General features: G+C 50.5%; 1 protein-coding gene across 2 annotated transcripts in view; it reads right to left on the bottom strand.

Annotated features, from left to right (window-relative positions):
* The window catches only part of SSH1 (slingshot protein phosphatase 1), a 57,639-nt gene extending 38,992 nt beyond the window's left edge, over positions 1-18,647 (bottom strand). Inside the window, exons 1-2 of one of the 2 annotated variants that reach the window (XM_037052338.1) lie at positions 18,448-18,647; positions 13,965-14,005 (exon numbers count right to left, since the gene is read on the bottom strand). In XM_037052338.1, the coding sequence (XP_036908233.1) occupies positions 13,965-14,005; positions 18,448-18,516 (110 nt within the window). In that variant the 5' untranslated portion in view covers positions 18,517-18,647. The remainder of the gene's footprint in view (positions 1-13,964; positions 14,006-18,447) is intronic. The other variant, XM_037052339.1, reaches the window with a different exon arrangement.
* Positions 18,648-25,570: the final 6,923 nt, after the last annotated feature.

The following is a 25,570-nucleotide window of genomic DNA, read 5'->3' as shown; positions in this document are numbered from 1 at the left end:
CTATAGAGGCCAGAGCTGGTGCCGCCGTCCCCCATACCTCTGGTACACCATGATGTAAGCCCCCTTGGTGAGGGCACCGTCCAGGAAATGCAGCGGCAGCAGGGACAACCCAGCCGGCCGGAAATAACAGCCACATGAAGGAAATGTTTCAAAACAACTCAAAAATCCCAAGAATGATGATCTCCACTGTGCCAGGTTCTCGGTCCCTTCTTTGGTATGCAGCCCCATCCCATACCCCCTGGTCGCCAAGTCCTAACCTTTTCAGGAACCCCCTCCTTCCCAGCCCCTTAGGCACCCCGGGCCCCCATGTGTGCCTGGCTCCCTGCTGGGGAGCTGCCCACTGTCCCCGCAGGGCAGTGCTGCTGAGGAAAATGGACATGTTCTCTACTTGTGCCCTCCAAGATGACAGCCACTAGCCACAGGTGCCTACTGAACACTTAGAGTGTAGTTAGTGTGACCAGTGAATGATTCTGCCATTTTAACGTTAGGTAAACTAAATTTTAATTAGCCCCATGTAGCTGGTGTGGCTGGCAGACTTGGTATTAGGAAAGCATAGCTCCGGGAGCTTGCAGCCTAGTGAGAGTCAGGGCAGGGACCTGCGGCCTGGAACCCACTCCGCACAGTTCCTAACCACTGCTCCTGTCACGCTGTCTCCCAGCTCCAGGGCTTTCAGTGACGAGACCCCATCTACAGATTAGAGTCCAAGCAGCTCGTGTTAGCTTTCTGTGGGACTCGCAATTAGCCCGTCTATGTGGTCAGCCGAAATATCATTCATTTGATACCCCCTGACCTCAAGGAGCTTGTAACACAATCAGAAAAAGGGATTTGTGTATCCCTTCTTGTACCATTGTCCTTATAAACCCTTTATTCTGGGTCTCTACTCACGGCCTTTCCCTCCCTCATCCCGCTCCCCAGTCTCCCAGCTTCACGCCTTGTCCCTCCCCAGACTAGCTACAAGCCACGGGCTCTTCCCTCTCAGGATTGCGTAGCACCTTTTCATTTTGCAGGGAAGGAAACTGAGGCTAAGCGGTTAAGTCACAGGAACCCAAGGCCCTGATTCTCAGACTGTGCTCCCAGACCCACACACCTCCCTAAACTGGTGGGGACAGTATCTTCCCGTCAGTGCCCTTCAACTTCACAAGGGGACTCAGTAGCCAGGTCACACATGATTTTCAAAATCTTCTCTGTCTGACATACGGTAGATTCTAAGTAAGTTCCCAGAAAGGTGTATGTCCTGCTCTCCAGTCTCAGAGCATTTATTTCATGACTAACTCACTTGGGTAATCTCTGAGCAGCTGGAACTCTGGGTGCTGACCACACACAGGATGGACTGGCTAATTAAGACTCACCACATAGATGCTGTAAGTTACAGCCACCTGGAGGATGGGTCGTCTTGGCAACCAAGTGCTCCACACAACACACTAGCTAAGTTCTCCACGTCACCTTGAGGCTCTTGAGACCCAGGGCTATGACTTCTCCTTCTCCAGACCCCTGAGCGCCCAGAAGACAATGTGCGCCCCAGCGAACCTGACACCACCAACGAACATTTCCATTGAGGGTCACACCGAGCACTTTACACACATCACCCAACCGGACCCTCAGCATCCCTGTATTTCCTGCAGAGGGAAACTGCGGCTCAGAGGGGTTATGGCACTTGTCAGGTTCTCACGGCCAAGAGGAAGAAGAGCCAGGAAGGGAAGCCAGGAGTCTGTTCTGAAGCATGGCACTTTTGTTGAATTCACACTTGGAGAAAACTCAGGATCAAAAAAGTTCTTGTCTCCTTCCCAACAATTCGGACCTGAAACCACTTGCTGGGCAGAGCAAGGCAGGCGCCTGTGCATGGGAGGGGTGCGGTTCTCGAGATCAGGGTGTGTGCTGGTGAGGGGAGGGGGGCATCCCTGCAGGGAGGGCTGGCTGTGGAGGGGGGAGGCTGGTTACAGACGGGGTGGGTGGGGGGCTGATCAAACAAGTAAGTGTTTCAGACACAGCTGGGAGTCGTGTTTCTCACTGTTGGAGATGGGAGTTACAAATACGGAGAGAAAACTAGAATGAGCCCAAAGATGTAGGATTGGAATGGAAAGGATCAGTTGGAACTCATGTTTTCCGACGTACCATATTTTGCCATGTATAATGCATACTTCTTTGCCCAAATTTCTAAGGAAAAAATAAGGATTTGCATTATACGTGGATATAATGCTTACACACCATGGGTTAACAATAGGTGTAAGAATCCCGCGTATAATGCGCACAAAAACGTAGGTGCACATTATACACAGCACAATGTGGCAAACAGGTATAGAAATAAATACAGATGCAAAAGCGTGTGAGTATGCACACTGCCCGCCGAGTGGGCCTGTGAACAGCACCGCTCCAACAGGAGTAAGCACCCCCCTGCTTCGGCTTCTGAACCCCATGTTCCGCTAAAGGGGACCAGGGCTCCTTGGAGAGACTATAGATCACAGAGATGCAATAAAGACAGTACCAGATGAGGCCCGAAAGATCTAACGTCAGAAAGCAAGAACGTGCTTAACAATGATGTAGACACGTAAAGGGACATGGGCCCTGGCCGGGTCGCTCGGTTGGGTAGAAGGTTGTCCCAATACGCCAGGGTCATGGGTTTGGTTCCCGGTCAGGGCACGTACAAGAATCAACCAATGAATGCATCAACAGAAGGGGTAACACATCGATGTTTTTCTCTCTCTTCCTTCCCCTATTGCTCTAAAATCAATTTAAAAAATAAATGGACATGGAAGACAGATGGACTGAGACCCCACGGACCAAATCATGGACAATTTGAACTTGGAAGTCAGTGATGCAATGAACCGATTATAAATCACTGAACAAAACAGACAAACCAAGAGTCCATACAGGCATAAATAAATGGAAAAGTTGACAGGGGACTGACATAATTTCAAAGACTCACTCAGGAAATGCTTCCTAATGATAAAGGGAAAAAGAGTAACTACTCAGGAGTGAAGACAGACAAAACCCACCCTGGGGACCAAAGTGGACGGCGCTGGGACAAACGGAACCGGCATGCCAGCTGGCAGATTTCCCCAAGGACACAGCACCGTTCCTGTGTCACTCCTGCATGACCGGAATCTAATCACAAGGGAACATCGAACAAACCTAAACTGAGACACGTTCTACAACACGATGTCCCCTTCAAAACTGTCCCGGTCATGAGAGTCAAAGAAAGATGAAAGAATGTCCCAGACTGAAGGAGACTCAGAGACGGGACAACTACATGCAACAGGTGATGCTGGACGGGACCGTTCTACTACGAAGGACGTTCCTGAGGCAAACGGTGGGTAGAGGGTTGTCCCAATACGCCAAGGTCAGTTTGGGACTGACCAAGCTGACCCCCCCCTGCGAGGGTCCGAGGGTATGAGGTGACACACCAGGGCCAGCGGTCACTGCTGCTGGGTCAAGGGTCTGCTCTGCAGGAGAACGTCCTGGCCTATGTTCAGAGGGCATCAGGCTGGCGACGTACCCTCCAAACTACTCAGAAAAAAGTTCTTTGTGCTGTACCTGCAACTTTTCTGTAAGCTCTATTCCAATATGTTAACAATTACTTTTTCAAATTCCACTTAATTGAATTTTGGTAAAATGCTACTTATTCTGCATTGGCAGGGGACAAAAGCTTAAGGCCATCGTACTGGTGTTTGTCCCTGGCATCCTCCCTGGCTTTCTCCTTCCACCTGGGAAACTTTCTCCCTCACCCACAGAGGTCTCTCCCTGCCTTCAAGCGCTTTCCAGAACGGGAGCCACCCCAACTCGTGCCCCGGGCAGTGGGGAAGGGTGCGAAGCCCCACTCTTGTGTGCCCAGTTCTTGCAGACCTCACGCACCGGCAGCACCAGCCCGTGTAAGACCTACATTTAACGTTTTCCTGCTGTGAACCCACACTTTGGAACAGCGAGGGCCCAAGCTGTGCGAGCCTCCGTCCTGAAGGGCATCGCAGTCAGGACGCTGCGGGGCCGGAGGCAGGATGTGACTCAGCATCCTGTTTTCAAGGTTTCGGGACCAGCAGCTCTGGCGCCAGCGCTGCCGCTGACCTCACCTCTCAGGACCACAAACACCCAGGTTGACGGGCTGGACCGGCGCACAGCATCAGCTCCCTCTGTGGGCCTCAGGGCCCACACCTGACCGTCCACCCACCGCACCAGGTTTCCAAGCAAACAGCCACCAGGTGTCAGGAGTACCCACAGGGTGTCTGTCAGGAATTGTTCCACAGAGGAACCAACCTGGTGGTATGTTAAGGACGCCATGAGTCAAGCAGCTGATCTAGTTTCTCCCTTTGTTTTGACTGTGGGAAGTTCAAAGTCAGATTGTTAGCCAAACTCTGGTCACCACAGCAACGTTATGTCACACACTCCACGTATACGCCCTTCTATGACTTCATCGTATTTCCCCTACTTTCTCCCTGTCCCATTTTTCTTTTCTAATCTTCTAATTTTAGTTTCAAAATTTGGGGGAGAGAAGAAGGGGAGAGGGGGAGAGGGAGAGAGGGAGGGAAGGAGGGAGGGAAACACGATTTTCTGTTCCACTCATGTATGCATTCATTCGTTGATTCTTGTGTGTGCCCTGACTGGGTATCGAACCCGCAACCTTGGTGTATCAGGACGATGCTCTAACCACTGAGACACCTGACCAGGGCTCCACTTTTCTCATTTTAAATCACGTCGTTTCTATGAATGCTCTAGGCTGTTCCAAATCCCTTTCCAACAGAGCTACGGTAAGACACAGCCCACATGTTACCTCCAGAGGGTAAGACTAACTTAACATGGAATCCCCAGCATTCGGCACAGAACCCATTACATACACAAGGCACCAAATTTACACTGGCTAAACAGATAAAGTGAATAGTTGAATACAAACTGCTTCCATTACCAGGCTGGTTCACAAGAGACGCACCTCCCTGCCGTGCACGTGGTGGGGCCTGCACGGGGGTGCCCAGGGCTTGGGGAGCAGGCGCCTTGGGGAGCCCTCTTGTGTGAGGTGCAGGCCCCACCCCAGCCTTGCAGAGCCACTCCCAAACTTCACCTGCAGTGGACCCAGCGCAGACCAGGCAGGTCTGGGCGTCTGGGAAGTGACAAGAGGTTTTCAGGGGCGGCAGCTGGCCTGGCCCCTCCCTCGTGGGGATTCTGACTGGGCCCAGATCTGGGGAGACACCTTGAGAACTCTGGGCAAACATGTGCCCAGCTCTGACTGGGCGTTCCTTCTCCCAGCGCAGGGTGCCCCCACCCCCTGTCCCCTGGGTGAACCACAGACTTTCCTAACGGGGCCTCTGATGGCTTTCTTTGAAACAAAGTCTTTTTAAAAATAGCTTTGAAAGTAGCCATTCAATAAAAAAGAAACCAGAAATCTGTAAAAACAAAAGCATACAAGACATGGTGCAAGTGTGGTACAAAGTTCAGTAGAATCTGGGGGGAAGCAGGTCAAGCACTGGTTGTTTTTCCTCTTAGCTTCCACTTGGTTGACCTTTAACCTCCGAGGTAAGACAGCCTTGAGTCCATCAAGGGTGGGGAAGATGGTCGGGGGGGGGGGGGGCCCTCACCACTATCAATGCAAACACCACACAGCACCATGCATCAGGCATATCCGGCCTGATACACACAAAATAAGACTCTAAGCCTCCCACAGACTCTCAATTTCAAGGAAGGCAGGTGGCTGGCACAAGGTCACAGTCATGCAGGTGGTCAGGCAACAGGGCCTACAACCATCAGGCCCAAGCCGGCCTGGGTGAGCTCCGTGACTCACTCCGCCACCTTGCCCATCTCACTGTGGCGCTCGTGGCCACACGGCAGGGCAGGCCCGCTGGGTTTCTCATCAGCACATCCCCTCCACCGGGGAACCAGCAACAGCACTTACCCCCCACCCACAAAGGGGGAGCCCCGCAGGTCAGACTCACAGTCTTGCCCCCACACCAGCCCGACCACTGAGCACCTCTCAAAGATGACTTCTCCTTACTCTGACTAATCCTATTTTGATTAATCCCGAGCTCTTCTTGCAGGCTTCCTTGAAGCAGAACGACTCCTTTGGATGTTCTCCTAGCCTGAGGAATTTCCTAATAAGCTGTCCAAACCCAGAGATCTGGCCGAAGCACAAGCTAGGCTGAAGACAAGAACTGAAGGTGGAGTCCCTTCTTCCTAAACGGCCACCACTGGGCACGTGGCCCTGCTCCTGGGGGCAAGGCACACTGTTGAGGTGGGTCCACGTCTTCTCGGTGGTCACAGTAGTTTGCTCCGTCCCATGGTCAGACCACAGCACTGACCCAGCCAGACACCCCACAATGTCGGAGCTTGCTCCCTGTGGGGAGATGAAGGAAAACTCCTGACAGCATGGTATAAACCTACCGTGACTAGAAGCACAGTGCAGCACAGAACTGAACTGGTGGGCCAGAGGACTCGTGAGCTTGGTCTTGGAAGCCATCACCTAATATGGCTCTTCACTGGAGCATGGAAGAAACGGGAGCCCAGAGACGTTTAGCAACTTGCCTACGGTTGCACAGCAGAGAGCCTACTTGGGACAGAACCTAGGCTATCTGACGCCCTCTCACAGCATGGTTCCATCTTGGAGGGTGATTGCCAGTGCCACTGTCACCTGCGAAGAGCCTGCACGAGCACTGCTGACAGGTGCACTCGCTCCCCTGATGTGCCACGTGTGTGGGAAGAATGAGACAGGGGCCCCACAGCACCCGCTTGAAGTCTGAGCACCAGTACTGGAGCTTAATGAAACCTGCTACCCTGAGCAAAATTCATTTTAAGTTAACCTTAATAATAAAGTTAATTAAGTTCCAACAGAATCAAATTAACTCTTTACCTCTGTTCCCATTTGTCTCCACGCTAGGAAGAGTTTTCTAACAACAAAAATATTTAATGCATACTGAACACAAATTCTGATTTTCAAATCAAATGTTCCAACAAACTCCCGGGAATAATACCTGAGTTAACCCGAAAGGAACAGCAAAACTGTATGACGGGCCCACGATTTTAGAAGTGTGTGGACTCCAGTATTTAAAACTGAGTCAATGGGAGGCCGCTGCCTATGCCATGGCGTTGGGGACAGGGAGGGACGAGATGAACACAAACTTGCACGTTTCCCGTGAGGAGCCAGACCAGAAAGGAAGGGCCGTGGGTCTCTGAGTCCCAGCGACCTGTGTTCCAGCCCTGGCTCTGGTCTCCTCCGGCCTCTCGGAGCTGTACTTTCCTTGCAGGAGGCAGGTACCCACTTCCTGGTAGGTGGTGACAACAAGACCAAGCTCACAGTTCCCAGCCCAGTGTTTGCACCTACAGGCACCCAATAAATAGCTCACATTATCATTCCCAGGGTGCCCAGGTGATTGTATGGGAAGGGGGCTGTGTTACAATTCTTGCTCTCAGTACAAGGCAGGGAGGTCACGTGACAGGACTTGCCTGTAGAGCACACAGCTCACAGTGGGACCACTAGGGCTGGAGCGGAACAGCCTGCAAAGCCAGTTCTTCCGGTGGGCTCCTGACCTCATCTCTGCCCCCTGGTGAGAGATCTGGAACTGTGAGGAGGGTCAGTAGAGATGGCTCTTACATTCTGGGGTTAAGAGCACAGGTTTTGGAGTCAAAGACCATAGCACAGGAAGGTCTCGGCTCTGCCACTTCCCACCAAATGAAACGGCCGGTCACCTCTCGGAGGCTTTGTCTTCTCATCCAGAGAATGGGAATAAAAACGGCGCCTTCCCTACTGGAGCTTTGCCTAGGCTGATGAAATAATGCCTCAAGGCCACTCACAGAGGAGGGTGTGTCTTAAGTGCTCACACTCACGCCCTCTGATCCGATTTACTTTTCTCCTTGGCACCCCCTGACACACTTCACACACTTATTCATCATACCCCCCACCCCACCAGAATGTTAGTCACAGGGGCAGGGGTTGTTTTCTTCATTGCTCTATTTCTAGCAACTACAGCAGTGCTTGGCACGTAGTAGGTGCTCAATAAATGTGTCTTGAACAAATGGCTCGTGAGCAGACAGATCTGGACAGAGGGGTCTCAAGACCGATCCAGCAGTGCCAAAGTGCACGGGGAAACTGCAGGAAAAGTACCTGTCCTTTGTTCCCGTACGTTGTCCAAAACCGATTTGAGTCCAACGTGAAACAGATCACAGGCGACTGAACTTACAAGACCTCGACAGGCCAGCCAGGGCACGCCAGGCGCTAGGAAGGCAGAGGCCAGGAAGGCCGTGTCCTTGGGGCGGGTATGTGGTCTAGTGCGCAGGTGCCCTTAATACTACGAAGCAAGGACCAAGTCCCAAAGAAACACTGAAGAGAGAAAACCGCCTGTGGGATAACAATGGAAGAGTCGTGACTCACTGCCCACAGGGGCTGGGCCCCGAAGGAGGCGCAGATGGGGCGTGTGAGCAGAGCTTTGTGGGGAGACCACACTTCATTCTGACCCCAACCCTGCAAGTGTGTATGACTTTGCCCACTGGAAACAGAGGCCTGCCCGAGGTCACATAATAGCCAGCCGAGGGGAAAGATGACAGAGGTCACAGCCGAACCCAGGCCCATTTCTCCCTAAGGCCAAAGCTCAGGGACGAAAATGTTTAAGGGTCAACGGAGGTGGTCTTTCAGAGGCCCAAATATTCAAAGTGGGTGTGAACCCCAGAGATGCCGTGCCTCCAGAAGCAGGCCAGGGCGTGGGTGCTGAGTACAGAGAACATGGCAGTCGCTGGCTGGCGGTCAATCCCCATGGCGTCCTGATGCTCCTGGCCTCTCCCTGCTGAGGACCGAGCATCCCTGAGTTGGCGTCGCCTTTAAATAATACACAGCTGCTGCTTCTGTAACACTGAATGGAAACCCACTCAGTTACATGGCTGTTTCCTCTGTGTTAGATGACGGCATCCCAGGGAGTCCCACTCACTGAGACTGGTAGACAGAAGTCCCAGGTGGCCCAAGGTCCCAGCCCCTGGTGCAGGCACCCCGAGTGAGTCCCTATTCCGAATGCTCCCTTAATAAGGTGACACTGTTGGGGCAAAATGAGGGAACGGTCACTCCTGTGATGCATTCAGCTCCAGGACCCTGCAGCAGCGGTCCCTCCTGTCAGCCTTGAAGAAGCAGGCTGCCGTGGCTCCTGAGGCTACAAGACAATGAATTCTGCCAAGAACCAGTGTGACTTTGGAAGAGAAACCCTGCCTCAAATCAGACCCCAGGACTGGCCAACATCTCCACTGCAGCGGTGTGAGACCCCAAGCCGAGGATCCAGCTAACCCGCATTCGCATTCCTGACCCATGGAAGCCGCGAGATAATAACCAGACGTTGTTTTGGACCCCAGCGTTCGTGGTAACTCATCTATACCCACAGCTAAGTGCCATGGTGACCTGCTGCAAAGAGCCTGCACGCAGCAGGTGCCGGACACCTCTGCGTAGAACTTAACTGGACAGAGTATCAATGGGGACGATACAGTCCAGGCTAAGAAATCGCCAAGAGGCAGAAAGAAAGTGACAACCCCACCCCTCCATGACACTGTAGGGGAGGGAGAGAAGGCACAGCCATGCTTCCGAAGGTTCTAAAGAGAATGGGGCCCTCTGGGGAATTCCAGGTCAAGACCAAAAGGGAAGGGTGGAGGTCCAAGGGACTTTACGGCTTACCACTGAAGCCAGATAGAACACGGAAGACTAAACCCTGCTGCTCTGGCCCAAACATTGGCCTGGGTAGGCAAGAAAAAAATGAAAAGAACTCTAATGAACATTTTCACGCGCTTGATTCGGAAACGCTGGGAAAAACCCCAAAACCATTCACCCTGGATCCACACTCTGGAGACGGCACAAGCATCTTCTCTCCTGGGGCCCTGCCTGGCACACAACCACTTACATCCCATGCCAGGCCGAGGCGGCTCCCAGGATGGCGAGGGAGCCAGGAGCGGCTGCCAGCAGGGCCATCTGCTCACCAGTTCCCACAGTCTGAACAGCCCGGCTTCCAAGAGGGCACTGCCCACGCCAGCGGCAGCCTGCTCAGGCAGGGCACGGGGGAGTGGGGCAAGAGGACGGGGTCACCGCCGCTCCGCGTCAGTCAGCTTCGTTCTGGGCAGGAGATGAGCAGTTCCTGAGACACTTTCCAGAAGGCCTTCAGAGAAACTGGCTGAATTGCAACACCGATCCCGCAAGTGCACACTGCTATTTCCATCTCACTGGGAGGCAGCCGGGGGAAAGATGCACACTGTTCTGGGCCGCAGAGCACCCACCGTGGTGGCCCTTCTCAGGGCAGGCCCAGTGAGACACAGCGGCCCCTGTCACTTGACACTCTAAACTAACATTGATAGATATGAGCAACAGCTCACAAAGCCCTACGCAGTAACCGCTCTCTAAGCCCACCAAGGACCTGACTCTGGGAGGAGCCCCGTTCAGACTACCGACAACCCTGAAAGGTTGGAGTTTATCGCCCTCCTACAGATGAACGGCTGAGACCCCTAGAGGTGCAGCGACACAGAGGGAAAGGAACTCAGCTGCTAGCATTGCGGCCAGGTTCCAAATCTGCACCTGCCTGACCCCGAACCCCATATCTCTCCTCTACGCCTTGTCCTTTCTCATACGCGTACACAATTTACTGCAGGCTCAAGACTAAGTTAATGTATTTAAACTGTTGAGATGTTGTGTGCAGGCAGGGAACGAAGGCCCTGTCAGTAAGGGAAGCGCCAGCACTTAGGGACAAAATGAAAGCACGTTTACCTGGGTAGTACGTAGAACAGATATAGAAACCAAAGCTACCTGCTTCGTCTGCAGAGAAGGGAGTGGCGAACCTTTGGGGTGGGAACACTTGGGCCTGGCTGTGAGGGCTGTGGTCAACTGAAAAAGGAACTGGCTTGGAGAAAGACCATAGTCAGCCAGATAGCTCACTTGGTTGGAGCGGCGTCCCAATGTGCCAAGGTTGGGGGTTCAATGCCCAGTCAGGACATGTACAAGAACTAACCAATGAATGCAAAGGTAAGTGGAATGACAAATTAATGTTTCTCTCTCTCCCCCTTCTTCTCTCTAAAATCAATCAATAAAAAAATAATAAAGAAAGAACATACTCAGGGAGCAGGAAAGACTGAAAAACAGCATGTGCAAGAGGAGGTAACCCCAAAGATAAACCTATCAATTAAGGGTGGAGAGGGAGGAGAAGAGGAGAGGAATACCCTGCCATCCCCAGTTTTTCTCCCTTACCGACATCCCTTAGAAACAAAATCATCTGTTTCCCTTCAGGATCAACTTGAAGCAAAGAGAAATCTGCTTTCCCTAACTCTCCTCCCCTCCAAACAAGCAAAAACCACCGAATATTCCAAACATTTTTTCTCTAGGAAAGGCTTAGAGAGAAAAGGCCTGAAAATGCAAATTAACACACGGACGTGAATGAGTTTCAAAGTTTAAACCAGGACACCAGAGCCTTTCTTGTTTGGCTAAAAGGGTTAGCAGGCAGGCTGGTGTCCTCTGCCTGAGAAGGGGAGTGCAATGTAAAGGTGAGTGAGGAGGGGCTGGGAGCAAGCCTGAGAGCACAGGCTCAGAACCAGGTCCCCAATTCCAGCCCAGGGTTTCCTTGAGCTCACAGTGGCATTGGGGACCTGCTAAGAGCAGTGGAGAGGAACTCACAGTGGTCATTAGAGTGATGTGACATCCTGGGAAGCACCCAGTGGTGGTCCTCGACTCTGACCTTGGTGCTGCCTCTAACCACCTGGGGGACCTTAGGCAAGTTCCATCCACTGGGCATCCGAAAGAGCTGGTTCAACTGCACGAATGAATTGGTCCGAAGGGCAGAGCAGTACAATAAACCCAACTGTGAGAGGCACCAGAGGGCACACTTTGAATACACCTCCTATACAACCGTGGGCCTCGCCAGGGTTCTTGGCCGGTGAGCGGAGAAAACATCACCCCTGCCAGAGGATTGTGGGGGATTAAATACGGCGACACATAGAGCTGCCATGATGGTGCCTCCTTGGGAGGTCCCCTCCAGCTCCTGACGGCGACGAGAGAGGGGCCTTTTACTGGCCAGAAGGGCAAATACATAACTTTCATATCACAGATGTTTATAAATTCTTTTTTAAAAAAACCATTTTTACTTATTGATTTGAGAGAGAGAGGGGGGAAAGAAGATGGGAGGGCGGGAGAGAGAGAGAGGGACAGAAACATCATTTAGTTGTTTCACTTATCCATCTATGCATTCATTGGTTGATTCTTGTAGATGCCCTGGCCAGGGATCAAACCCGCAATCTTGGTGTATCGTGATGTTGTTGTAACCAACTGAACTACCCACCCCACCATGGCTATTTGTAAGTTCTTAATCTCAAATCACTATGCTGTCAGCCAATTAAGGGCAATTAAAGAAAACCAAAAACAGTTCTTTGCCCCAAAGACAATCTAAGAGAGAGAGCTGGGTCCTGGACCAGAGCCCTGAAGGAAAGGGTTGGGAGTCAGAGGGTTGAGGAGATTCTGACTCCAGTTAAGGGCTGCAGGGAGGCAGGGGTGGGGACACGGGCTCCTGCACGGCTGTCACAGTGCTCAGTGGCCCCTTCTCCCAGTCCTGCCCCCGAAGAGCCTCCACGGAGCACACTTCCCCTTCCCTTCTCCCTGCCACCAAGCAGACAGCCACATGCTGGTGTACTCTCTCTGCAGCTCAGCCTGTCACTGTCCACGCTTGGGAGGCTGGCTGGCTCCAGCCCTTCAGCCCTGACCAAGACCCTGAGCAGCCCAAACCACCAGGTGAAAGAGTAACTTTGTCATTGTCACTGGTCCTTCCTCGAGTGTAACATTAAAATGAGGGCCCTCCAATTGAAATAGGGCCCCATTTTGATTTTTATAGGCTATTATGTCCCTACACATGTGACCTTGAGAAATCATGTGTGCCACAATAAAAGCATGTTCCCTCCCTTCACTCAGCCACACAGAAACTTCAAAAACAGGCTAAGCACATTCCCACCCTTTCTGCATGCTGCACGTGGGGTTAACCCGGGGAAGAGCCTGCTCTCAGGAATGAATGCCTGACCCCAGTTTCTGCACACATATTTCCTTTTCCAATTAATTTTCCTCCTCCTCACAAGATAAAACCGACATTTTTTTTTTAAGGACGATATCCCTGAAACTGTTTACTTTTTCCAACGTAAGAGTCAGAGCTTAAGAATGACCCCTTGGCACAGAGGAATACATTATATAATGAAGTGCTAAATCTTCTGTAAACCGACAAAATACCCCCCAAAAAACCTCTCATATTTGTGCAAAGAAAAACAAAAATGCTTTTGGTGTCTACTCTTTAATATAGCAACTGAGGACTAGAGCTTTGGGAATTTTTTAAATGAGCACGGCTAAAGATTTCTCATGAGCACTAAAAAAACACCTTGAATTAATAAACTTAGGGGGTTGAATGTCTGTTTCAAATCAGCAATGTCCTTACCTCAAAAAAGAAGATCTTACTAAAAGCAGGATAGAAATGTGAGAACACGTTACATGATTTTATTTTTTTTAAAGCAAAGGGTAAAATCTGGAAGAAGGTACACAAGGATGTTCATTTCACACTGGTAAAGGTGGCAGAAGAATGACAGTTAATTTTCCTTTTTCCCTAAATGTTATATAATGTTATTAAAACAGCCTATAGTTAAACATGTGTATATACATATTTTAAGACTTTATTTATTTTTAAGAAGAGGAGAAGGGAGAGAGAGAGGCAAACATCCACATGAGAGAGAAACATCGTTCGGCTGCCTCATCACATGTGGTTGGAGTGGGGACTGAACTCGCAACCCTGGCACATGCCATGACCAGGAATCGAACCAACAACCTTTTGCTTTGCAGAATGATGCCCAACCAACTGAGCTACACCAGTTAGGATGAAACATGTCCAATTTTTAAGGCTCTACTAAAAAAAAATCGGTGTATTCTTTTTTGAGGGCTTCTCCCTTTTGGAAAGAAACAAGAGTATTTCTTACCTGCTTGAAAGAAAGACTTCACGACTGAAAAGCCTGCTTACCTGAGGTTTAACTTGCGATCTTCATCACTGCTAGCCTCCAACTACAGAGAAAGAGAGAGAATGTCACGCCACAGACAACACTAGCAAAAAGCCTCAGGCTGCGTCTCAACGTTTTCTGCTCAGTGTCTGAGAAAGATACAGCTGTCCGGGAAAGCTGGCTCCTTCTCAACAGCGCACCCTTTCCTTACTGACACCGATCCCGCTCTGCTGCTCCTGGGAGCCATTCCCACATTCCTCCTTCTGGAGGAATCCAGAAGCTTCCCAAGTTTACCCACATTCCTCCCACAGCACCGCGGACGCGTATCTGGTAACCGGACAAGGCTATCTGGCATTGCCGCTCCACGCGCTCGCTCAGCCTCCAGTTCTCAACTTTCCAGGGTTGCTTTGGATCTCATCCTGTTTTTCTTTTTTAAGGGGAGGGGGCTGTGTTTTAAGATAATCCATTTCCTCCTTCAAGCTAGGCCACAGCTGAGTGATCAACACCATTTTAAGCCTCAACAGGCAAGTTAAAAAAAACAAAAACAAAAACAAAAACACTCCAGGCAGGTCTTTCACAATGGAGGGTGGCCAGGATCAGGCCTGAAAAGCTCTCGCTGGTTCTCAAAAAGGCTTAAATGATGAATATAAAACTTTCTAGGTGATTGGTTTATTTATGTAAATGAAAGAAAAGGAGGGACATTTAATAGTTTCTAAAAGGTAAAAAGCCAAAGGGGGGGGGCTCCGATAGTACTGTGGCTTCAGTCCTAACTGCAATCTTTCCTTTTTTTCCCCTTTCCCCGCCCCCTCTTTCAAGGAGAAAACTGAAATGAGAATACACCCCCCCTCAATCCCCACCGCAAACAACTGCACCCCTGAGACTTGGCATGTTTTGTATGTTACACAGAGGCGCCCATTGAATGGGAAAGAGAAACCTGGAAAGCAGTGATGGCTGGGAGAGATGCAAGGCCGGTGGAGGACAGAAACCTGACAGCAATGGGAAAAGGGTGCAGAGCTAATGTAGGAAGGGGCCTGGCCCGAGAGGGGCACACGCCAGGGGGTTCTGGAGTCCCTTAGTTTTATTAGGATAATGCATGTATAGATGCATGCCAAGGCATACATACACTGGTGGCCAGTGAGTTCTCACACTCCCCCTTACTCAAGTAGAAAAATCACAGGCCCAAGAGATTCGGGCCCTGAAGTGAAACACACAGAAAACCACTCACACCATCCCCCCCAACACACTTGGACGGGCATGCCAGGGCTAACCCAGAGTTCGCACCCGGGGGCCACTCTGCTCAGAAGGGGACGCTGGGCAATGCCTGCAGGCTCTTTTTGACGGGTGCTACTGGCATCTAGTGGGTAGAGGACAGAGTGCTACTAACCATCCTGTAACACGTAAGACCGGCCCTCGACACCAAGAACTGTCAGCCCCAACGTCAGCAGCACTGAGGCTCAGAAACCCTGGCCCAACCCCCCAGGCAAAATGGACGGGGGAATGTGCCCATGAAGAGTCATCATCTTGCATGTCTGTCCGAAACAACAATGGGACCATCCACTCCTGACAGTTACTGATTTATCTCTTCTCATGCCCTCTACCTATTCTCACCAAGGGGTGAGATAAGGTTAACTGTAAAACGACTTAAGTGAGATGATTAAAGACTGGGGGGGGAAAGGGAGAGAATGAGTAAGAGAGAAGGGAGGACTGTTCTGCTGGCCAGGCTGCGATGTCCCTCTGTTCCCACGCCATGCAGCGGGACAGGCTGGGTCAGGACACAGCTGCCCTAAGTGTCTCTGCCTCAAAGGAGAATTTTGATGAATGAGGAAGTGATCTGGGGGTAGATACTTCTTGGTCACTCTCTTGCGATTGTCAGCATAAAAGGCAATGTCAGGTCAGTTACTCCAAAGAAACAAACCGCATTTGTCAAAGAACACACGCAAGGGGGAACTAAGCCCTCTTGAATGAGCTGAGGCCCAGAGAGGGGAGGCAAGCTGGGGAAGGTCAGGCCAGAGGCAGAGCCACCTGGCCCAGGTCTCCGGCCGGCACGCACACGCTCACTCTCTGTTCAGTCTTGCTTTTCCTCGCCTCATCCCACCTGGAAGCCTTGCCTTCCAGGAAATAGCCCTGCCTGGGCTCGCTCGCTGGGCAACTAACGCTGCTGATTGACGCAAGTCAAATAAAAGCTGGCTGAGTTTGAGTCTATGTGTATCAGGTCATTGACACCTTGTGAAAATAGTGCTTTATGTAATCCTTTTAAATGTCTCTAGCACAAACAACCCAAATGTCCAGCAAAGGTTCATCAATACAACGGAAATAAAAAGGAATGAAGTACTGATGCAGCATACGCCTCGGATGAGCCTTGAAAACGTGACGTAAGTGAAAGAAGCCAGAGATTAAAGCTCACGCATTATATTAACCCACTTATAAGACATGCCCAGGACAGGCAAATCCATGGACACAGAAAGTACATTAGTGGCTGCCCAGAGTTGGTGTGAGTGCAGGGGTGGTTGGTGGTGGGTGGTGGGTGGCGGGAGGAAGGCTCTGAGTGATGGCCAAGGGGTGGGGGGCTTCTTTCTGGGATAATGAAAATGTTCTGGAATGAGACAGGGGTGATAACTGCACAACCTTGTGAATATACTAAAGACCACTGAGTTACACACTTCATGTGGGGCATTTATGATATGTGAATTATAGACCTCAGTGAAAAAAATAATGGAATAAAGCATTTTTCATATGTCTAAGGCAGGAATAGATCCGGCGGAAGTAACGCCGGGAACATGAGGTTTAGAATCAGAGATCCAGGCTGGGAGGCCCTTCCTCACGCTGAATCTTCACTCATCTCACAGAGCTGAGAAGCAAACACAGGATTAACTCCAGAGAAGGACTTCGTCAATCACAAGATGGCAAGGATAAGGGAACAGATGTCTCTGTGGGGAGGACAGAAACGACTACAGCCTGGTGCCTAAGTCACAGGCAACTGGCCACTCATGTCCATTCTCAACGTGCAGAGGAGGGACTATTAGAATCTTCTGTCTGTGGACAAGATAAGTCATGTAGTGGCCTCTCCTTGAGAGGAGGGGGGCAGCCAGTCCGAAAATGTTCCTGCCAATGCCAGCAGAACAGGCCAAAGATCTACCCTGCCACAAACCAGTGGGACAGACGGGGCTGCTAAACCAAATCCAAGTCCTCCTATCTGTCTCTCACAGACACACACCAACCTCCCTGCACTATCAGTCAACTTCCCCCATAGAGAAGGGGCCCATGTAGCTCAGATGCTGGCGGGCCACTTCCTGGGTCTACAGGGCTCCTCCTCCTCCAGCCTTCTCTTCCTTCTCCAAACAGTCCTCGCTCTTCTCCAGCTACTCTATCTTCAAGCCAGCACTCAGCCTTGCCATGGATGTAAGTTTAGACCCAAGGCCTTAACTGGTTCTCCAGGAGAAAATGGGCCCTGCAGCTACTGCAGAGACCTGCTTGGAGGGCTGAAGCCCCAGCCTAGTGCAGTCCCGCTGACTGTAGGCTCAAGAGGACCAATTTCCCAATGACCCCAGAACAAGGAGCCAGCCACACGTAGGCTGGATTGATCACATACAGTCCCAGAGAATCCTGTGCAGGGCAACCATGCAGCCTCAGGATGCATCTGTGCAATGGCAGAAGCCCCAGAATCAGCCTCTGTCACATGGTCAGATGCAGGTAAACATGCAGCCCCCAGGGTTATTACAAAAAGGAAAAACCCAAACTCGGCTGCACACAAAGACATAGGACACAAGTCACACATTACCCTGAGTTCACTCAGTCACTGTCACAGTGACACAGGCACAGCCACTGACACCAGGAGTCAGGACTCTAGGGGCACGCAATCAAGGAAACAATCTCACACATTCACGGGGGCACGCTGGTGGCCTCTCTCGCAGCATTACACAGGCACAGTTTCCAGACCACAGGCCACACTCACATGCAGTTAAAGTCGCACACAGTCTCACATACACACAGCCAGGCGCTCAGGGAGAGGGCCCGGACCAGTAACAGGGTCACAAATCTCAGAGCCAGCGTCTCACGAAGTCAGCCAATTAGGAGTCCCAGTGGTACATCCAGTCTCCTGCAGAGTCACCTCCAGGCGAGGGTTACTGTCACACACAGTGTCTGCAAAGTCACCCCCTAGGCAGGAGTCACAGTCAAACGGTTTCACTGCAGTCATGCCCAGTCAGAGATCACACAGGCAACATACAGTACCCCCAGACGGGGGGGGGGGGGGTCCCACTCGCATACAGGGTCCTGCAGTCACTACCAGGCAGGGGTCACAACTTCGCACACAGTCTCCCGCACAGCCACTCGATTCCAGCTGGTCAGGTGGGGTGGTACAGCGGCTTCCCCGCAGGTCCTGTACCGCTCGCAGCAGCCCCCTCGCTGCCCCAGCGCCCTCCGCCCCGCACTCGCGGCCAAGGCCTGGTAAGGCGGCTACTCGGCGCCTCTGCTCGGCCCGGCCAGGGCCGCGGGCCCGGGGCTCACCTCGCTGTTGCTGGCGGAGGAGGAGGCAGCGCTGGGCGTGGGCGAGCGCTGCAGGGTCACCAGGGCCATGTCTGTGGCGCGGCGCGCGGGCACCACCGAGGCCTCGGGCTACAGCCGCCGCCGCCGCCGCCAACCGGGCTGGGCCCGGGGCGCTCTAGGAGCCGCGCGCGGGCGGCCGGGGCGAGCCGGGCCGGGCCGGGCCCGCCCCTCTCCCTCTGCGTCCACCGCCCCCGCCCCCCACCTCCCGCCTCCCGCGCCGGCGCGCGCTGGACTCGGAGCGCTGGGAAGGGGAGGGGGGAGGGCTGGGGCGGGGCTCAGGGTTGCGCGCGTGCGCAGCGCGGGAGCAATAGCAACGCTGGAGGCCGTGACGGGCCAGCCAGTCACGTTCTGCGCGCGCTGTACACACGCGCTCTGGGCCCTCGGCTTGGGAGACCCGTCTGCGAGCACCGGACAACGGGGCCGGCTCCCCCACTGCACTGGCGGGGGAACCAAGGCCGGTGGCAGCTCAGCCAGGGCTGCTCGCCAGAGGGGTGGAGAGGTGCAGGGACCAGGAAATTAAAACCTCCTTGATCCCTGCCCGGAACCCCGGTAGGCAGTCTTTGCAGAAATTAAGTCATTCATCTGCTCATCATCTATGAAATATTCATTGATCGTGGAGTATTGAAAAGTGAGCAAGATAGATAAGGATTTTTACAAAAGTGAATCTCGTTGCAGTGGTCCTTCCTTAACTTAATTTCGCTTTCCCGGGTTCAGTTACTCGCGGTCCGAAAATATTAAGCAGAAAATTTCGGAAATGAGCAACTCATGAGTCTTAAATTGTGCACCCCTCTGTTTATCATCCTGAAATCTCAAGCTATCCCGCTCAGTCCTGCCAGGACATGAATCACCCCTTTGTCCCCGTGTCACTCCCTACCTGTTAGTTACTTAGTAGCTAGTTATCAGATCCGCTGTCTCAGTATCACTGTGCTACTGTTTAAGTAACCCTTATTTTGCTTAGTAATAGCCCCAAAGTGCTAGGATAGGGATGACCACAATTTAGGCGTGCCAAAGAGGCTGAGAAGGGCTTCCTTGAAAAGTGACAAGGTGCCGTCAGTTCTTGACTTAAGGCAAGAAAAAGTGTATGCTGAGGTTGTTAAAACCTATCCACATGGTAAGAACAAATCTATCCACAAAACTGTGAAGCAGGAATAAGAAATTCGTGTTGGTTTTGTTGTACCTCAAACTGCAAAAGTTACAGCCATAGTGTGTGATAAGTGCTTAGTTAAAATGGAAAAGGCATTAAATTTGGGGGCGGGGGTGGAGAAACAGAAAACGGATTGTGCCAGAAAGCTTTAACCCTCTAGGAAGACCTCAGCAAGGGATCTCCTGAAAGAGGTGGTACCAAATCGCTTACTGCAAAGTGAGGGGCAGTTACAGACATTTGGGAATTGGTTAGGCATTTTATCATCTCATGTTACCAGAAAGAGAAGGGTGAGTACAGTACAGTAAGACGGTTTGAGAGAGAGAGACCACATTCACATGACTTTTCCTACAGTATGTTGTTATAATTGTTCTATTTTATTACGGTGGTTGTTAATCTCTTACTGTGCCTAATTTATAATTAATCTTTACCATAGGTATATATGTATAGGAATGATCATAGCATATATAGGGTTTGGTACTATCCACAGTTTCAGGCACCCACTGGGGGTCTTGGAATGTACCCCCCATGGATAAGGAGGTACTACTATACTAGGCACATTTTGAAAATTGTTTTGCTAATCTTTTTATGTGAATTCCTTCTATGTGTCCAGAAACCCAGTGTCAATTAAGCATAAGTGAATCAGGAAACACTGGCTAGAAAGAAATGCTAAAGATTTATTCAAGGGTCTTAGGGTTTGTCAACTGGAAACATAGGTAGGCAAAACCCCAGAACTATTCCAAAAAAGAAAGTTAAGATTTCTTATAATAAAAAGCGCATTCTTGAGAATACTCAGTCCTGCATTCTTAGCCTAGGATTGGCCCAGGACCATACCAGTCAGGGAGGCCCAGTCAGAGGAGAGGCAGTCTGGATGATGGATGCCAGATGGTCTGGATATGTGAGTCCTTCGGGGCTAATCACAGGGTAATCTGGAGGACTCATGTATACCCAGGCATTGACACAGGACTGGAAAGTTCATAAGTTTAAGTTCCCAGGCTAGTTAGAACAAGAATAGAATCCATTTCCTCATACTTCAACCTCCTTGATTTTAGTAATTTAGCAGCATGACTCTAGTGATTCCGTTTTATTTCTCCACTCTTATTCCTCACAGCCAGCTGTTTGGGGGCAGGGAAGTCAGGGGAAGCTTTCCGGAGAATGGCAAGAGGCAGGGGGCGCTGTAGAAAGCTCTGGCTGTTGCGTGGAAAATGCACTGCGGGCCAGAGGAGTGAAGGAAGACCTGCAAGGGGACTGCTGCTGTCTTCCCCGAGGAGAGGTGGCCAGTATGGGGATGGAGAGAGGGACGTGGAGTAAGATACCAAGAAAGTGGTGCTAGCTTGACTCGGTAATTGGAAGCTTTTCTTTCATACAAAATCCCTTCCCTGGCCTCTGTCTCCAGGCGCATGTGCAAAGGCAGTGATCCAGTCGGGCCTCCCATCTTAACAAACTGGCTCCCCCATCCATCTCACCGCCCAACCAGGAACCCAGGTGCGCTCCTAGATCCCTCCCCCTGCCTCCCTGGGATCCGGGGGTTTGGGCCTCCTGCACCTTTTGTCTCAAAGGCAATCCTCAGTGGGGGCACTACAGCCCCTATGGAGCGTTTGTGGGAGGAAATTTATGGGAATATTTTTTATCGTCTGACCAATGAGGATGGTAGAGCTACCGGTGCTACTGGAGTTTAGAGGGAGGAGCCAGCTAGGCTAAATGTCCTGCGATACACGGGACAGCCACTTAGAAAAGAATCGTTCCGTTCCCACAAGACACCTGCCTCCGAGACAGCCGGGTTTATAATTATCTGAAGCCAGAACCTAACTCCATTTTATATATTAACGCAAAGTATTTTTTACTGAATTGTCAGAAATGGCCGTGGCTGGTATGTAGCTCAGTGGATTGAGCGCAGGCCTGTGAACCACACGATCGCGGTTCGATTCCCAGTCAGGGCACATGCCTGGGTTGCAGGCCAGTTCCCAGCAAGGGACACATGAGAGGCAACCATACATTGATATTTCTCTCCTTCTCTCCTTCCCCTCTAAAAGATAAATAAATAAAATCTTTAAAAAATAAATGGTCAGAAATGCAGCTGTGTTTTAAAAGAGGGAAGACTATGTTCTGTTTGGGAGCTTTGTCAGGAGTGGCTCCCCATTTGCAAAAAGAAGTTTATGGATGGCAACCCCCCCCTCATGTTAGAGCGGTTGACCCAACAGGCCTGCGCTTGTAGCTTCACTGTTGCTAGACAGGCCGCCATACTTATTAAGCACTTATTTTAAATGTGCAGTATAAGACAAAGGTATGGACAATATTCAGTTGACCAATGATATCTCAGTTCCCAAACCAAAACACGTATTTTTAAAAAGCTGATTTTAGAGAGAGAAAGGAAGGGAGAGGGAGACAGAGAGATAGAAACATACGTGTGCTGTTCCACCTACTCATGTATTCACTGGTTAACCCCTGAACGTGCTCTGACCAGGGATGGAACCTGAAACCCCAGCACAAGGGGATGACGCTCTAATCGACTGAGCTACCTGGCCAGGGCCTAAAAACAAGACAACAGGCCCCAAATGGAATTGCTTATGCTAAGCCCCATGTCATCAAACCTAGATTTCACTTAATTACAGTTCCAACTCTCCCAGAAATAGAATCTTAAACCAGTCAGCCAGGAATTGCTTGATCAGAACCGGTTAGGAAATCTGCCCAATAAACCCCTGTCATCCCTTAAAGAAAAGTCTTCCTGTCATAACCAATCTGCTTTTCTGTGTAGCATATATAACTTCCCTGTTCCAGCTCCCTTCTGTCTATAAGAGTCTTTCATTTTGTACAGCATGTCGGACGTCGTTTCCATCTGTTAGACTGTAGGCTGCTTGATCTATGAATCATTGAATAAAGGCAACAAGATCTTAACATTTTTATTCAGTTGAATTTGGTTTACCATATCTGCTGGGCATATACTGTGCATTGTGTCCTGTGGCAGTCACTATTTCATTTTAATTTTGCAATTATAGAAAGTCTCTAGGTACTTAGTTGTTTTTTTTTCAGTTCTGCCTACGAAGCTTTAAGGGGGAACTTGTCTGAGATCCTGGGGACCATGAGGGATGGAGCTAGGGGTGGACACTGAAGCGTGTGCACTTGGACCTTCGGCCCTGTGACCTCCTGACTGCCTTCTTGTTTCCTTCAGGACCAGCCCAAGACCACACAGGTAAGGAGGACAAAGATGGGGTAGCAACTGAGTCTGCCTTGGCTCCAGGGCCCTGGCCTTTTCATTATCCCTGCACCCCAGAAAGGTAACTGTGGGTGAAGAGTAGGCAAACTCCAAAAAGGAGGGGTAAAGAGAAGGGAGCTGGCCCTGGCCAGGTGACTCAGTTGGAGCATCATCGTCCTGTACACCAAAAGGTTGCAGGTTCGATTCCAAGTCAGGGCACATATCTGTTGGGGATTTGATCCCTGGTTGGGGTGCATGCGGGAGGCAACTCATTGATGTTTCTCTCTCACATCAATGTTTCTCTTCCCTCTCAAATCAATAAAAACATACCCTTGGATAAGAATTAAGTAAAAAATGAAAAGGAAAAGAAAAAGTTGAGAAACACCGAACTGGTTGAATCTGCCCATTTTATAGTTGGGTAAACTAAGGCCCCAAAAGAGGAAAGGATGTGTCCTAAGTCCCACAGGGGTATAGGGCTCACTCGGTGGGGTGATTGCAAGGCCCTTGAGAAATTGTTCTGAAGTCCAGTTTACTTATTGTGCTAAAAGGCTACAGAAGACTTTTGGAAATCATTTTTGTTTATTTGGCTAAAGTGTTAGGGATCAAGGATCTTTCTGACCCACTGGCTGGCTGATAATGTGGTCTCCCAGCAGCTCCGGAGGGTGGGGCGACACTCAGGCCAGAGCAGAAGGATGGTTTGCTCTGGGTCAGACTCTGCCGGGGAGCCATGTAAAGTCACAGAGTAACAAGTTAACCCCCTCACACACTCTCTCTCTCAGACACAATGAGCTTTATTATAACTTCTCTGAGTCTTCAGACAATCATTATCTCCAGGATTTATACAACACAGAAAACAGAAAGAAAGTCCTATTACCCTGTTACCAATCCCACCACCAGGAAAGAGAAGCCATTCACATTTTGGGCAAATAGCCCCAAACAATGTAACATAAACACACCACCTCATGTGACAAAAATGGTGTCCCATGGTACGTGCTGTTTCGACCCCCAGTTCACTTGTCAGTGTGGCATGTCCTGAACTCCTTTCCACTGGGTGACAGACAGCAGAATCCATTCACACGGCACCATTGAATGTGGAGATAACAGTTTTTAAAGTCAGACCCCACGGGACTGACTTTAAAAGCAACTATGTCCCCTTCTGCTAAAGATTAAAAATTGCATATCCTGCCCTGGCTGGCGTAGCTCAGTGGATTGAGCGCGGGCCTGCGAACCACACAATCTCGGTTCGATTCCCAGTCAGGGTACATGCCTGGGTTGCAGGCCAGTTCCCAGCAGGGGACTCATGAGAGGCAACCATACATTAATATTTCTCTCCTTTTCTCCTTCCCTTCCTCTCTAAAGATACATAAATAAAATCTTTTTAAAAATTGCATATCCTTCCTGGGGAACATCTCCTACTTAGTCCAATAGCCAAGAATGTCCTGTGGAAGTTCCCTTTCTGTAGTCTGTGTCATGAAAATGATAGGGATTCACCCCTGACCTCATTTCCCAAAATTAAATAATACTACTGAATACACTTTTTTTCCGCAGAGCACAGGACTCTCTGAAACCGCAGTGTCCTGCCCTGCTGTGTGGGAAGTGCCTGTGTGGCCCCGGAGACCCTTCCCTCTTGTCACTCAATGAAGCTCTCTAGTCTGGTGGTCTATTGCTCCAGTTCTGGGTACCAATTGCCTGGAGGCGGCGCGGGGGTGATGTCTGGGAAGAGATCGCCAGATAAAATACAGGGCACCTTGTGTTTTTATTTGCCAGACCTGGCATCCCTAACCTGGGTTCCGCTGTAACCCTCTGATCACAGGCCGTGTTACCTCGAGCAAGTCCTTTCTTCTTTCTCTCTCTCTCCTCCCTCCTCCCTCTCGTTCTTTCTTCCTTCTTTCTTTCCTCTTTTTCTCTCCCTCTCCCTCCTTCTGTCTTTCCAATTGTATTAAGTATATCCATCGTATTCTTTGGTTCGCAGGCCTGCACTCAATCCACTGAGCTACACCAGCCAGGGCTATCCATCTTATTCTTAAATGTACAGCTTGATGACTGTTCACATATGCCTCCGCTCAGGCAAACACCACCCAGATAAAGGTGCGTCTCGCCATCATCCTAGAAAATCTCCTCTGGCTCCTTCCTCCCTCCGAGGTAATTGCTCGTTCCATCTCCTCTATCACCATCCAAAATCTTGTCTTCTCTTGAATTTCACAAATATGGGATCATGCAGTATGGGCTTTTTCTCATCTGGCTTCTTCTGCTTCACATAAGGACTGGGAGACTCATCCAGGTTGCTGTGTGTAGCGATATTTGTCTTTTTCTTTGCTGCTTAATATTCCATGGCGGGACTTGTCGGAAAACACTGCAGTTTGCTTCCGCATTCTCTAGCTGATAGAGATTTTGTCGTTTCTGGTTTGGGTCCATGAACGTTCTTATGTAAGACTCTTGCTTGGCATTTGTTTTCATTTCTCTCGGGGATCTACGTACGATTAGGGCTGCTGGGTTTTGCAATAGACATGTAGCTTTAGTGGATATAGGGAGCAAGTTTTTGAATTGAAGGAAGGAATGATAATGATAGCTCCTAGTTATAGAGATGTTGTAAGATTAAATGAGATCATTCAAGTACTTACAACTGGCATGATGAAATTCACAAACCTTAAAGCGTCCCTAGGAGGGGAGTGGAGGGGACCATGAAGATATCTGATTAATTTTTGTTCATGTTGAGGTGTTTCCACCATGAACCAGAGGCACAAGGACTT

The sequence above is a fragment of the Sturnira hondurensis genome, unplaced genomic scaffold (genome assembly GCF_014824575.4).
Source record: "Sturnira hondurensis isolate 20B ecotype Veracruz unplaced genomic scaffold, ASM1482457v3 Scaffold0007406, whole genome shotgun sequence".
Taxonomy (NCBI): Eukaryota; Metazoa; Chordata; class Mammalia; order Chiroptera; family Phyllostomidae; genus Sturnira; species Sturnira hondurensis.
Note: the sequence above shows the minus strand (reverse complement) of the source record. Positions and strands in the feature narration are given on the sequence as shown.